The 13,298-nt window shown below is 57.9% G+C and overlaps 4 protein-coding genes across 8 annotated transcripts in view; 2 read left to right on the forward strand and 2 right to left on the reverse strand.

Moving 5' to 3' along the window:
- Positions 1-13,298, forward strand: part of LOC126311192 (2-hydroxyacid dehydrogenase homolog) — a 67,447-nt gene that overhangs the window by 26,313 nt on the left and 27,836 nt on the right. The window lies entirely within an intron of this gene.
- Positions 471-3,408, forward strand: LOC126311187 (uncharacterized). The gene is made up of 2 exons (XM_049992135.1): positions 471-594; positions 665-3,408. Exons 1-2 carry the CDS (start codon positions 558-560, stop codon positions 3,406-3,408), a joined length of 2,781 nt encoding a protein of 926 aa, XP_049848092.1. The 5' UTR covers positions 471-557.
- On the reverse strand, positions 3,410-5,591 carry LOC126311193 (uncharacterized). Its single transcript, XM_049992141.1, has 2 exons — positions 5,468-5,591; positions 3,410-5,283 (listed from the first exon to the last, which is right to left on the reverse strand). The coding sequence occupies exons 1-2, from the start codon at positions 5,499-5,501 to the stop codon at positions 3,449-3,451; spliced, it is 1,869 nt and encodes a 622-aa protein (XP_049848098.1). The 5' UTR covers positions 5,502-5,591; the 3' UTR covers positions 3,410-3,448.
- LOC126311188 (uncharacterized) lies at positions 10,430-13,135 on the reverse strand. Its single transcript, XM_049992136.1, has one exon. The coding sequence runs from the start codon at positions 13,104-13,106 to the stop codon at positions 10,479-10,481; it is 2,628 nt and encodes an 875-aa protein (XP_049848093.1). The 5' UTR covers positions 13,107-13,135; the 3' UTR covers positions 10,430-10,478.

The raw sequence follows: 13,298 nt of genomic DNA on the forward strand, positions 1-13,298 counted from the left end.
TCGGCGGTGTTTGGGTCTCTTTTTCTCGAAGAGGTCCGCGATGGTCGGCGGCGAGCGCAAGTGCGCGGGGGGGGGGGGGGTCCCCGGAGGCTGACCGCCGCACGATATCTTTTTCGCGTGGACAGAGTTGTACACACAATTATTTTAGGCTATGTTGATTGTGCGGGCGCGCGTTGCGCTGCGACACGCGCGCGTCGCGCAGGCTCGCCCCGCCGTCCCCTCGCGCCCGTGGAGCGTTGAGTGCGCGAGGCGTCGACGGGGAGGAGAGCGCGCTTTGGGGCGGGGCGCGGTGCCAAGAAAGCGAGGAAAAAAATATGTACCCAAAGTGTGAGGTCGCCGCTAGTACGATATCGTGTGTACATCGGCCAAGGTTGGCGAGGTCGTATTTTTACCAAATTTGTTAAGTGGGGCGGAGACTTGTTTATATCTCGCAAGTCTTTTTGAGTTATTTACTTCTGAGAGTTCCGGTAGAGACGGAAATGAATATGCGCGTAAAGATCTTTTGAGGGCTGACAGATCACTTTGATGCATGATAGTGCATATAGGTGGCTCCAAATATGAATGGTGAATCAGCACAGGCGACGAAGGAAGAGGGTAGGTTTGTTTCGTGAGGTGGAATGCGGGGTGCGAGCGCGTTGACTAATAGAGCACGTTGTCATTACAGAAGTGGAGAAAAGGGGACCGAAGATATCGGACATAAAGAAGTCTTTGTACGAGAGGATCAGAGAGCAGAGCAGAGTGCCTGGCGAGGCGGCGGGCGCGAGGGGGGTCGAGAGGGTCATATCGCCGGAGAGGTTTAAGGAAAGCAGGAACTGCATAACGAAGAGGTTGTCCGAGGCAGAGAACAGCAAGATAGTGAGCGCCAAGGAGGTGGAGAGGACCCGACAGAGTAAGTGGCGCACGAGTCGGGGGCCGGTGGAAAGGGCGAGCGTGGACATGTCGAGGGCGAGCATGGACATGTCGAGGGCGAGCGTGGAGTTGCCGAGGGCGAGCGCGGACATGTCGAGGGCGAGCGCGGACATGTCGAGGGCGAGCATGGACATGTCGAGGGCGAGCGTGGAGTTGCCGAGGGCGAGCGTGGAGTTGCCGAGGGCGAGCGCGGACATGTCGAGGGCGAGCGCGGACATGTCGAGGGCGAGCATGGACATGTTGAGGGGGAGCATGGACATGTTGAGGGGGAGCATGGACATGTTGAGGGCGAGCATAGAGTTGCCGAGGGCGAGCGCGGACATGTCTAGGGCGAGTGTGGACGTGTTGAGGGCGAGCGCGGAGTTGCCGAGGGCGAGCGTGAATTTGAAGAGGGGGAGCGCGGAGTTGCCGAGGAGGAGCGCGGAGTTGCCGAGGGTGAGCGTGGACTTGTCGGCGAGTGCGGATTCGTCGCGAGAGAGGGTGCAGGTGCGGAGGGAGAGGGCTGCTGAGAGGGAGAGCGCCGAAGTGGTGGAGGGAGATGGCGAGGCGGACAAGGTGGCGGTTGGTGACGGAGAGAGCGCGGACTTGGCTGACAGGCGCAGCAGCAGTGGTGGCGTCAGGGTTTATTCTTCTAGCCTGTCGACGAGCTCGGCTGCGAAGGTGTCTCAGATGTCTCCTGAGGCCGTCTTGTTGTACGCGGAGTTGTCGAAGATGCCCACGCCGTCGACGTCGAAGCCGTTGCCCCAGACGCCGAGCGACCCTCCCCAGCGCAGGGAGCGCGTCGTGCCAAGTGGCCAGAGAACGTCGTGGGGCTCTGTCGGGTCGGCTGGTCCCGATGTGGCGGAGCACGCGAAGGCGCCGAAAATCATCCTTCCCTTACCGCCGACTCTGGCCAAGGGCGCGAAGGGCTCCGAAGAGGCGACGGCTACAGAGCACTCGAAGAAGTCGAAGGTCGCCCCCTCCTTTCCTCCCCTTCCCGTCCTGCCGAAGAGTGCGACGAGGGACGCCGAAAATGGCGGCGCGGGAGACTCGAAAACGCCCATCCGTTCCTCTCCCGTCTCGGCAAGATCTGGCACCAAGAGCTTCGAAGAAGCGATGGAACTCGCCAACGAGCAACACCGACTCGCCTCCCCCTCCTTTCCTTCTCCCCTGTCCAGCGTGAGGAAATCCTCCTCCAGACCCTCTCTTTGGTCCTCCGCCGTCAAACTCGTCGGCTTCTCGGCCCCCGAGAGGTACGAGGCCCTCGAACCCCCCTCCTCGAAGCAAGACGACGCCAAAAGCGCCAGGCAAAGAAAATTCGTCGTCGACGAACTCATCAACACGGAACAATCCTACATCAAAAGCCTCACCATCCTCGTCGACTACTTCCTCTCCCCCATCGAAAAACTAGAAGCCGACTGCATGCACAGCTACAACGGAGAACTCATGCTAACCGTCGAGGAAAGGAGCATCTTGTTCTCCAACATCAAACGACTCATGCTCATCAACCTGCGCTTCTTCTCCTCCCTTCAACGCGCCTACAAGGAATGGGACACCCACGAGTCCATCGGCCACGTCTTCATAAAGTACTTCATCCCGGAACTCGACGCCTACGACCACTACGCCGTCAACTACAGCGCCTGCCTAACCCTTTTCTACGAACTCATGAAAAAGCCCTCCATCAAAAAAGTCCTAGAATCCCTCTGGGAAAAGTCAAAGTACTCCATCAACGAGTTCAGCGGCTTCATCATCACCCCCATCCAACGACTCCCCAGGTACATGCTCCTCCTCCAGGCCCTTCTGAAGCACACTCCACCCACTCACCGCGACTACAACGACCTCACCACCGCCCTCAACACCCTCGTCAGAACCATCGAAGTCATCAACTCCAGAGTCGAAAACATCGACGGACTCAACCAATACATCATGCTTCAGCGACGAATCATATTCGACTACAAGTCGGAACTCAGCACGATCATGAAGTCGACGCGCAGGTTCATCAAGGAACTCAGCCTCGAAATCTTCGTCAACGACGTCAAGCACGACGCGAACCACGTGGTCCTGTTCAACGACTCTCTCGGCATCTTCATCAAAAAGAGAAAAAACTACATCTTCCAAGGACTAATCCACTTCAAAAACGCTGACGTCGTCAAAATAGACTGCTTTCACAGCCTCACGATGTTCTCCATCTTCGTGGCCTGCAAACTCCTCAACCCAGAGTGCCTCATTCAGCTGATCTTCCCCGACATGGAAACCAGAGACCGCTGGTTCGAAGACATGTGCGAGTACGACCAAAAAATCCGCGTCGGACAAGACGCGTTCGTCAACTTCACCTACTACCCGCTGCCCTCCAAACCGAAAACCGTCAACTTCGACCAGGGCATCCTGGTCCAAGACGGCCAGGAATCGCCATCGTCCAGAGAAGACGTAATTTTGTCCAAGACCCCCGTCCGCCAGGAGAATATCACTTCGCAACCTCGGATTCATCAAGAAAAAATAAAAAAAAAAAAAAAAAAATAACGAAAACCACCCCGTGTATGCCGTGTGTCATATACACGAACTAAAGATCGACGACAACCGGACGAGGTAGCCTTGTACACTCCAGGCAAGAACAAAGAGAACCAAAACTCGCCAACGCACGACGACTCACCTTTGCCTCGGGCGGGATCATGTTCCTTCGAAGACTGGTCCCCACCGTCAAAATCTTAAGGGCGATCACTTGCAGCACCGGACCGTTCTCCTTCCAAACTACATTGTATTCTATTGTCGGATTGATACAGTCATTCGGAATAAAACTAGCCAACTGAAACAGCGCCATCACCGACGAAACCTTCGATATGTGACCCGGAATCACCGGTATGAACGGAGAGCCTTCCACTCGCACGTTGATGATCATGTCTCCCGGGATCCCCTCGCTCAGCTCCGGCGCCCTGTTGGAGGGCGCGCCGCCACTCTTGTCCAGGTCGTCCGCCGCGTGAACCGCCGAACTCTGCTGCTGACACGGGGGGGGACTCAGCCTCAACGAGTTCAAAACAACCGTTCCCACCTGGTCCAAGTACCACTCGAAATCGAACTCCTGGTGCTCCTTGCAAAACCCCCACGCCCAAGACAGACGTATGTAGGCGCTGTAGTGGTCCCAAAAGCGATACCTGTACTTGATCAGATTCTCGAACTTCTGGTCTCCCGGATGCGACAAATAGGGGAACGGGTCCTGGAAGCCGTTCTTTTTCGAAGGATCCACCTTCCGGTACTCCTTCAATCGGACCAAATATTGCCAAACCAACAAAACTTCTGGACAGTCGTTGTGTCTCGCCCAGTCACGAAGCTTATCGTATCTCTTCCTTCTGGTGCTCTCCTTCGCGGATCCGGACTGACTCGACGTGCTCGCGCTGCCGCCGTCCACCACGCTTTCGTCCATGTACGAGTGCCCCAAAGAGTCCGTGGTGGACGCGACGATGTAGGGCCTCTCCTCGAAAATCACGTCTCCGGGCGAGAACTCCCTGGCGCAGTGAATCGACACCGTCACCTCGCCGACCTGAGTCGGTGTCTGGCTCAGCTGGAAGTGCAGCATGTCGAAGTCTCTGCTCATCTGCTCGAAAAACGAGCTCACCTTGTCGTATTGGCACTGAACGTTCGAGTAATTGAACGGGTGCGTCTGGTTGCACACGGGCAACGTCTCCATGATCAACCTCCGGAACGCGTTCGACCACCAGGCCGAGCGAGACGGGTGCGGCGGGAACAAGAGCGGCCCGGCGTCGCCCCTGGAAATAGAGTACTGCAACACCTGCCTTCTCGCCTCGTCGTCGACCACCCTCGGCACCGACTCCGGGGGCGGGACGGAGACGTCGAACGTCAGCTCCAAGTGCGAGTCTTCCGGGTTGAGCGTGTATCCGATATGCGCCATTTTGTGTGCCATCCGGAACATCTCCGGTGGCATGTTCTGTAAATCTTTGTATGCTTCTAATAAAAAAGAGGAGAGCAAAAAAAAGCCGTTGCTGTTTTCCCTGTCGAGCGAAACGGCTCGCAACGCGTCGGCGATGGCGAGACTCGCCTCGCGCATTTCTAAATACAACAGCCCCCTCCTCATGTGGAGCAGCGCCAGCTCTTTTCGGCTCTTCTGCAGGGCGATGGCGAAGTGAAAGGCGCCGAGTCTGGAGACGTTGGAAAGCCGCTCTCGAGGCAAGTTGAGCAACTCGCACAACAGCGTGCGAACGGTCCTAACGGCCCAGCTGGTGTGGCCCATGACGATTTTCTTCGCAATGTCCGAAACGGCCTTGCACTCGTCGACCGATTTGAGGAACTCCAGGGCCTGGTGCGCCGCCGGGTGCGGCTTCACCGAAATGTCCTCCGGAGACGGAGCCTTGATGGCCTGTTGCGGGGATCGAGCGGGATTTCCTGGGAGGAGTCGGTGTCAAACACAGAGACGTTAGCGCAACGGACAAGACACACAAAAAGCCTCGAACACTGAAGGAGCCGCTCGCGGCGCGCCCCGGCCCCCTCGCGAGAGCGGGGACCGCGCGTCGCCCTCGCGTCGGCGGGCGGGACGCGCCGGCGAGGGGCAGCCGCGCGACGCGCGTACCATTCAGTTTTTGAGAATCCAGGTTCTCGGACATCCTGGAAGAAGCACCGGTTCGACCTAGAAATAGAGGCAGTTTAGCGGTGCTCGGCGAAACGGAAAGCGCGTGCGAGGCGCGACACAAGAATGAAGTGAGAGAGAGGGGAGGAAAAAAAAAGCTTGTTCTCTCTCTTCTCCTCTCCCGCCCCCGCTTCCCCTTTTTTTTTTTTGCGCGAAATACACAAATACACAAAAACGGCTAACGGCCAAAAAAAAAAAAAAAGGGGTGCAGCGAGTGAGTGTGTCAAAAAGGAGAGAGAGTACATTTTACATAGGAAAAACGGGGGGGGGTTCTCGTTCCCCGAGACGCGCGCCGTTGCTGCTCGCATGCACGCGCCCGCGGTGCGCGCATGTCTTGGTTTGAGGACGTGGGGGAGGCGGCGCGTGCGACCCCCTGGCAGCCATCACTGTTGTTGTTGTTGTTGTTGCTGTTGTTGCTGTTGCTGTTGCTCGAGGAGCTGGATCAGCAGCGCGGTGGGGTTCTGGGGCACGGGGCCGCCTTGCTGCGGCACCACGGGGCCATTGTAGCCGCTCTGGTAGTAGGAGTGGGGCGGCGGGCCCAGCTTCTTCGAGAAGGGGGCGAGGTGGGACCGGTCGTCGTGGTACGACGGGGCGAGGGGCATGGCGCCGGGCAGGGATGACGAGTGCGGTGCGGTGCTCAGCAGCTCCGAGGAGGGGTGCATGTCGACGGCGGGGGGGGGAGGGAGCCAGGACTGGCCGTGCTTAGAGGGGTCGCCGCCGCCGCCGCCGCCGCCGTAGGCGGAAGGGGCGAAGGCTGATTCGCCCGGGTGGTGGTGATAATAGGGAGGGTTGAAGTGAGGCGGCGCGGCGAAAGGTGCAGGTGCGTCCAATTTGTAGTTGGGCGGTTGTTCGCCGCAAGGGTGGTGGTGGGTGCGGTAGCCGCCGCGGAAGCCGTTGCTGCCGTAGGAGGACGAAGGCGCAGGATGGTCGTAGCTGGGCTCGGTGTAGGCTCCGGCTCTGTTGTAGCTTTGGGGACGCATCAGCAAATAGTTGTTCGAATAATTGTTGTTGCCGTTGTTGTTCCAAGAGTTGTACGGGATTCCCCCGGCCGCGTGGGGCCGATGTCCGCTCCCGCCGCGGTGGTACCCGTCGTGAACCGGTTGGGGAAGGGGGCTGGGGTAGTGTGGGACGCGGTGGCCCGCGCCGGGGTGGTGGTACCGGTGCACGTGGGCCTTGTTGTACCCGCCGCCGTAAGAGGTGCCGCTGTTGCTCCCACCGTTGTTGTTGCTCCCCGCCGCCGCTGCTGCCGCCGCCGTTGTAGGGCACCATCGCGCCACCGCCGCCGTGCAGGTCCTTGCGTCCTCCGCCCCTCGCGCCGTCGTAGGCGGCCGGTCTGCTCCGAACGGTGTTGTACCCGTCACGTCGGTGGGCGCCGCCACCGCGAGAGGCCGCGCCCCTCGAGTCGACTCGCCTGACGTCGAACCGCTCGTTGCGCTCGTTGCGCTCGTTGCGCTCGTTGTACCGGTGCCCCGACTCCTCGAACGACGACTGGCCACGCGAGCCGTACGGGTGGTATCGCCCCGAGCCGGCTCCCCGCCTCATGGGCCCCCCTCCGCCCGACGACGCGGCGTGCGAGCCCTCGTAGCTCCTCTCCTTCATCGTCCATTCCAAAATGCGCGTGGACGGCGTGTTCGGCCCGAAGTGCCTCGCCCTCCTCCTCGACACGTCCTCCGAACTCAAAACCGTCTCCGGGGCGCTCGCGCTGGGCAACATCCTCGCCCTAAACACGTGGTCCGGCGGGTACTCCGGAAACTCGATCAGGCCCCCCGCCGCCTGACTCTTCGCCACCTCGTAATCCTTCCCGTCTATCAACAAGTGAAACGAAGACCCTATCTCGGGCGAACCCACCCAAAACCTCAACTTCCCCGACGCCGACCCCGTCAACGCCGGATCTATCTCCCTAACGCAGCTCTCCATCAACCTCTCCCTCAACGACCTCGGACTCATCTCCGGATCCTCCTCCCTCAACTCGTCCAAACGCGCTCGACCCCTCTCCACCAACTCCAGCAGCAGCGGCGCCGACGGGTGCGCCGCGTTTATCAACCAATTCGCGTGCCCCACCGCGTTCCTCTCCAACTCCTCCGCCGACAAACTCGCCTCAATCGGCCTAATCGCGCTCAACAAACGCCCCTCGTCAATGAAGTCCAATAACACCACCCCCTGCCACTCCTGCCTCTTCCCGTTCATGTCTATCTTGAAGTCCTCCGGGTACAGGTCAATGATCGGCGACTCCGGGTCCACCATCAAATGGTGGTACGCACTCGGCAAACTCTCCTTCGAACTCGGCGGCAACACCGCCATCAACTGCTCGTACGGGTGAAACGGCTCCCCCTTCTTGAACTCTATCGGCCCCAACTCCGGCAAACCCTTCAAATCACCCGCAAACGGCGCGTAATGGTACGGGTAATACCACGACCAAGAACAACACCCCTGGTAGTAATAACGCAACACCCAAATCAAACCCTCTATGTACGCCCTTGTTATCGACCTAAAAAACGCCGTGTCGTCCATCTGCTTCTGAAACTTCGCCAAATAATACCTCTCCTTCCAACCCTTCTCTCCTAAATTCACCTCCACCGACGTGTCCATCCTCCTCCCCTCCCCCCCCTCCCCTCCCCCCCCACTCGACTTCCCCCCCTCCCCTCCCCCCTCACTCACCTTCCCCTCCTCCCCCCCCCCCCCACTCACCTTCCCCTCCTCCCCTCCCCCCTCCAACTCCTCCCCCCCCTCCCCCCTCCTCTTCTTAACCGCCACCCTCATCTCTATCTCCGCCTTCATCTGCGCCGCGTTCCTCTTGTTGTCCCGGTTTATCTCCGACAACTCGCTCTCAGATATCATCACTCTGTACCGATCTATCTCGCTCTTCCTCATCGTCATCCCAGGAAGCGCCTGTCCCGTCGACGCCCTGTACTCGCTGTTCAACTGACTCTGCGCCGCTCTGTCCGCCATCCTCCTCTCCTTCTCCCTCTCCTTCTCCAACCTCCTCACCAATATGTCGTTCTCTATGTTCCCCAACTGCGTCAGCAACACCTCCGCCCTCTGCAAGTCTATCTCCCCACTGTCCGTAATGTACCCGCCCAGCGCCGGCAACACCTTCTTGTACAACTCAATCAACAAGTCTATCGCACCCTCGTATATCTCCAACGTCGGCAAGTGCGGCAAAAAATCGTTCCCCACGAAAAAACATATGAACACGTAATCGTCTATCACCCTCTCCAACTCCCACTCAAACCCCAAATTCTCCACGTATAAGTCCGCCGACAGGTACTCCCTCAGCACGTTAATCCGCAAAAACTGAAACGGCACCTGCTTCTCCACCTCCTCCCTCCTCGACACCGCCATCTCGTTCGGCCTGTTGAACGACACGAACTCCCTCAACAACGTGAAGTGCGGCTCGTGCGTCGCCAAACTCAACATGATCAAATCCGCGTCCAACCCATACAACACGTGCCTCGTGTTCGGATCGTAACTCGGCTGGTCGTGCTGTCTCCGAATGTAATCCATTATCTTGTGCTCCCCCTCGCCCGCCACCGACGAGTCCGATATTATCACCTGTATGTTCCTCCACCCAGCGTCGCTGCTCAACCTGTCCGTAACGTACCACACCAACGACCGCGATATCAACTCCATGAACTCCGTCCCCGGCGTAATGCAATTGCTGTCAAACACCCACCGCTCCGCCTTGCTCACCAACTCCGACGACATCTCCGCATACGCCGACTTGCTCTCGAGCTGCTCCTCCAACTCCCTCTTCTGACGCGCCTCCCTCGCCGCTCGAAACCTCCTCGCTCTCTGGTGGTTCATCTTCGCTCTCGGCGCCACGCCATCTAAGCCATTCGACACACACAAACACACACTATCGTTAACCACTGCTCCAACTCTCCGCACTCCCACCCCCTCAACATACCAACCGCCATGAACAGCAGCCGCCTGGGCCTGACCACGCAAAAAATCCGATCCAAGTAGTCGAATATGTTCTGAACAATCTCGCTCAGACTTTGCGGCTGAGGCTTCACGACACCCCCCCCCAAAAAAAAAAAAAAAAAAAAAACAAAAACCATCGAGTTAGCTGCCGTCGCGCTCCGCCGCCCCACCTAACCCGCGAACGAGCCCCGCCAACCCCCCGCACCTCGGCGCCAACGCCGAGACGGCAGTATCAGGTGCCCATTCCCAGCCACCGGCGGCGATAAAAAAAAAAATCAAAAACCAAAATAATAGATACCTGATTCGCCGGGTGAGAACAAGGATGAATGATCCCATTCATATCAAGATATAAGTTGTCAAACTCAACGCCATTCGGATTGGGCGCGCTCGAATCCGGGCGAATCCTCCTTTCATCCTGCTCCACCCACTCTTCCTCCACAACGTCCACAACTATCTTTGAATACTTGTTCGACAACCATCGAAAATACGACGGAACACCCATGAAGGTCTGTGTATGAACCCGTTGCTCTAGCCCCAGGCAATAAACAAGCACTTCAATGCCCTTATCAGAGTGCGCCTAGATGGACCAGGCGCTTCGCAACGTATGAACCAATAACGCCACTGCACACAAGCTCATCCAAACACTCGCCCACTAAAAAAAATAATTTGCGGCCAAATCGTTAGCAGTCCAATATGTACCGCCGTCCCCTGTGCAGCCGAAAACTGAGACGCGCAAACGCGCGACCACTCCCAAGGCACCCGCCGCGCGGCCACTGCCCCCCGGCTCCCACGCAACGCACACACCCCCCCCCCCCCCAGCAACCACCCAAACGCCGTTCGAGACTTACCGCCGACCAGCGCGACCATCCCGACCCGGGAAAAACCCCGCCCCCCATCCACCGCCACGCCCTCCCCCACTCCCTCGTCTGCAACCACCCCCCTTCCTGCTAGAACGGCAATTCGCCCAGAAAACACAATTCACAAAAAAACGGTAAAAACACCAAAAGACGCGCCGCCACATACAGACGATCTACGCCTCTGTTTTTCGAGTTTTAATCGGACAAGCCGCCGACCTGCCAGCGCCGCTCAGCGGACGCTTCCCACTGCCCACCGCCGGAGACGCGTCGTACAAGTGCCCCTCCGACGCGCGAGGCGGCGGACGCCGACCCTCAATTCGAGACGCCTCAATCTCCTCCGACGCGTCTGCCGACTGCTCCTGGTCCTCGTCCGAGTTGTAGTTGACCCTCGCGCGCTTTCGAAGCCCGCGACCGTACTTCAGCGCCAGCGCGTGCTCGCGTTGCATCTTCTCCTTGGCAAAGTCCACGCGCAAATACTTCGGAATTTCGTACTCCTGAACCAAGCGCGGCGGAAGCGGCTCTCCAACGTGACCGGCGTTCTCCCACGCGCGCCTCTCGCTCTCCAGGCGCTCCCTGTCCATGTGCTGAAACAGCTTATACTCGCTGTCGCTGCGCGAAATCATCTGGTTGATCTGCTTGTTGTCCGGCACCTCGTTGTCCTCGTCCTCCTCGTCGTTCGTCTTCAACAAACTCATCAAAAACTCCTTTCGGTCCTGAGCCGTCGAGTTCTTGTTGAACATCCCCGCCTGAATAATCTTCGAGTCCAAGTCCAACTTGTAATTCGCCGCCTCCAAAATCTTCTCCTCAATCGAAGCAATCGTCACGAACCGCAGCACCAACACGTCGTTCTTCTGACCAATCCGGTGCGCGCGGTCCTGCGCCTGCAAGTCCGCCTGAGGATTCCAGTCCGAGTCGAACAAAATCACCGTGTCGGCCGTCTGCAAGTTCAGACCCAAACCACCCGCGCGCGTAGAAAGAATAAACATAAAGTAGGGCGAATCCGGAGCGTTGAACTGCGCCAGCAAGTCCCCTCGAGTCTCCGCCTTCGTCGAACCGTCCAACCTCAAATACGTGTAGTTCCGATAAAAAAAATACTCCTCCAGCACGTCCATCGCCGCCGTCATCTGAGAAAACATCAGCACCCGGTGACCCGCCGCCTTCAACTTCGGCAAAATCCGATCCAACAACTCAACCTTCCCGGACGACCTCCACAACATGTCGTCCAACTTGTAACTCTGACTGTCCTTGAAAATGTACGGGTGGTTGCAAATCTTCCGCAACTGCATCAACGTGTTCATCAACCCCTTCGTCCCTATCCCGCCGTCCTGCTGCTCCACCAACAAAACCCCCTGCATCGCCATGTCGTACATGCGCCTCTGCCACATAGACATCTCGCACTTCACCACCCTCTCCACCTTGTCCGGCAACTGCGCCTCCACCTGCGTCTTCAATCGACGCAGCAAAAAGGGCCTCAAGAGCTTGTGCAGCCGCTGAATCACCAACAACGTCTCCTCCTCGTTCATCTCCACCTTCTCCCCCGTGTTCGCAAACGGCTTGTTGAACCACTGCTCAAACGTCTCCACGCTGTGAAAAATGTTCGGCAGCAAAAAATTCAGCAGCGACCACAACTCGGGCAAACTGTTCTGAAGCGGCGTCCCCGTCAAAATAATCCGAAACTGCGACTCGTAGTACTTCGACAATATCGTCGACAACTTGCAATTGTGGTTCTTCATCCGATGACCCTCGTCCACTATCAAATACGCCCACTTGTTCCTCGACAACGCCGTCTTGTCCTTGATGATGTAGTCAAACGTCGTCAAACAAACCGTAAACTTCGACCCTGGCGCCATCTTGGACTGGTAAATCCTCTTCCGCGCAGACGGCGTCCCCTTGTACACCACCAACTTCTCCGCAATCGACGGCGCCCACTTCTTGAACTCTAGCGCCCAGTTGGAAATCGTCGTCAGCGGAACCACGATCAAATACGGGCCCTGCAACCCCTTGCTCTCTATAAGGTGACAAATCAACGCAATCGTCTGAATCGTCTTCCCTAAACCCATCTCGTCCGCCAAAATGCCGTTCAGACGATTGTTGTACAACGAAACCAACCAAGACAACCCGTCCATCTGGTACCCCTTCAACACCCCCCCCACCAAAATGCTCGGCTGTCTCGTTATCGTCTCCGTAATGCTGTGAATGCAAGCGTAATACGACTTCTTCTCCGGCTCGCTGCTCCCAGCCAACTCCTGTGTCGCCAACTCCTCATCCGTCTCGTCCGCACCCGCAAACTGTGTCAAATTCGAGTTCAAATTCGAATTCGCGCTCGCCTTCTGCGCATTCACCTTCTCCCCAATCTGGAGCAAATACTGGTCCGTCTGCTCTATCAACAACTTCAGACGCTTGTTCTTCGTCTGCTCCAACAACTTCAAATACTCCGTCTCGTCGTTCCTCTTCAGCGCGGCCATCCGGTCTCGCTCCAAACGCTCCTTGACCATCGCCTCTCTGCGCTCCTTGTCCACCTGCTGCTTCAAAAACTGACGCAAAAGCTTCCTCTTCGTCAAATGCTTCTGAGCGTGAAACTCATGAAAGTTCTTGCTCGCCGCCAACACCGCATTCACCCACTCTCTGTGCCTCTTGCGCTTCGTCAGCCACTGCTGCTCCTCCCTCCTAGCGCACTCCACTCCCTCCATAATGTTGGCCCCCTCCGGTGTTATCACATGTCTGCTAGCTCCACGAAACACGCTCACCACGTCCAACCCGGACTGAAACCTCGCCAACTCGTTCATCTTCGCCGACACCATCCCCTCCTGCAACTTCCTCTTCAAACCCCTCCAACGAGCGAGCCTAGACCTAATCAACTCTCCCAGCCCCCCCCCACCCTCCCGGCCACCGCAACGCGAAGGCTCTCCCCCCTTACGACCCCCGCACGACCACGACTCCTCCGCGAAACAACCGGGAAACCGGCAAAGACGCATAACGCTCTGCGAAACGCC

Source organism: Schistocerca gregaria, unplaced genomic scaffold (genome assembly GCF_023897955.1).
Source record: "Schistocerca gregaria isolate iqSchGreg1 unplaced genomic scaffold, iqSchGreg1.2 ptg000400l, whole genome shotgun sequence".
Taxonomy (NCBI): Eukaryota; Metazoa; Arthropoda; class Insecta; order Orthoptera; family Acrididae; genus Schistocerca; species Schistocerca gregaria.

Excerpts from the sequence above, each read along its gene's own strand:
- LOC126311187 (XM_049992135.1), top strand. The coding sequence starts at position 558 with ATGAATGGTGAATCAGCACAGGCGACGAAGGAAGAGG. Across the intron at positions 595-664 it reads ACAGGCGACGAAGGAAGAGG|AAGTGGAGAAAAGGGGACCG; the intron begins GTAGGTTTGTTT and ends TTGTCATTACAG.
- LOC126311193 (XM_049992141.1), bottom strand. The coding sequence starts at position 5,501 with ATGTCCGAGAACCTGGATTCTCAAAAACTGAATG. Across the intron at positions 5,284-5,467 it reads GGATTCTCAAAAACTGAATG|GAAATCCCGCTCGATCCCCG; the intron begins GTACGCGCGTCG and ends GACTCCTCCCAG.
- LOC126311188 (XM_049992136.1), bottom strand. The coding sequence starts at position 13,106 with ATGGTGTCGGCGAAGATGAACGAGTTGGCGAGGTTTCAGTCCGGGTTG.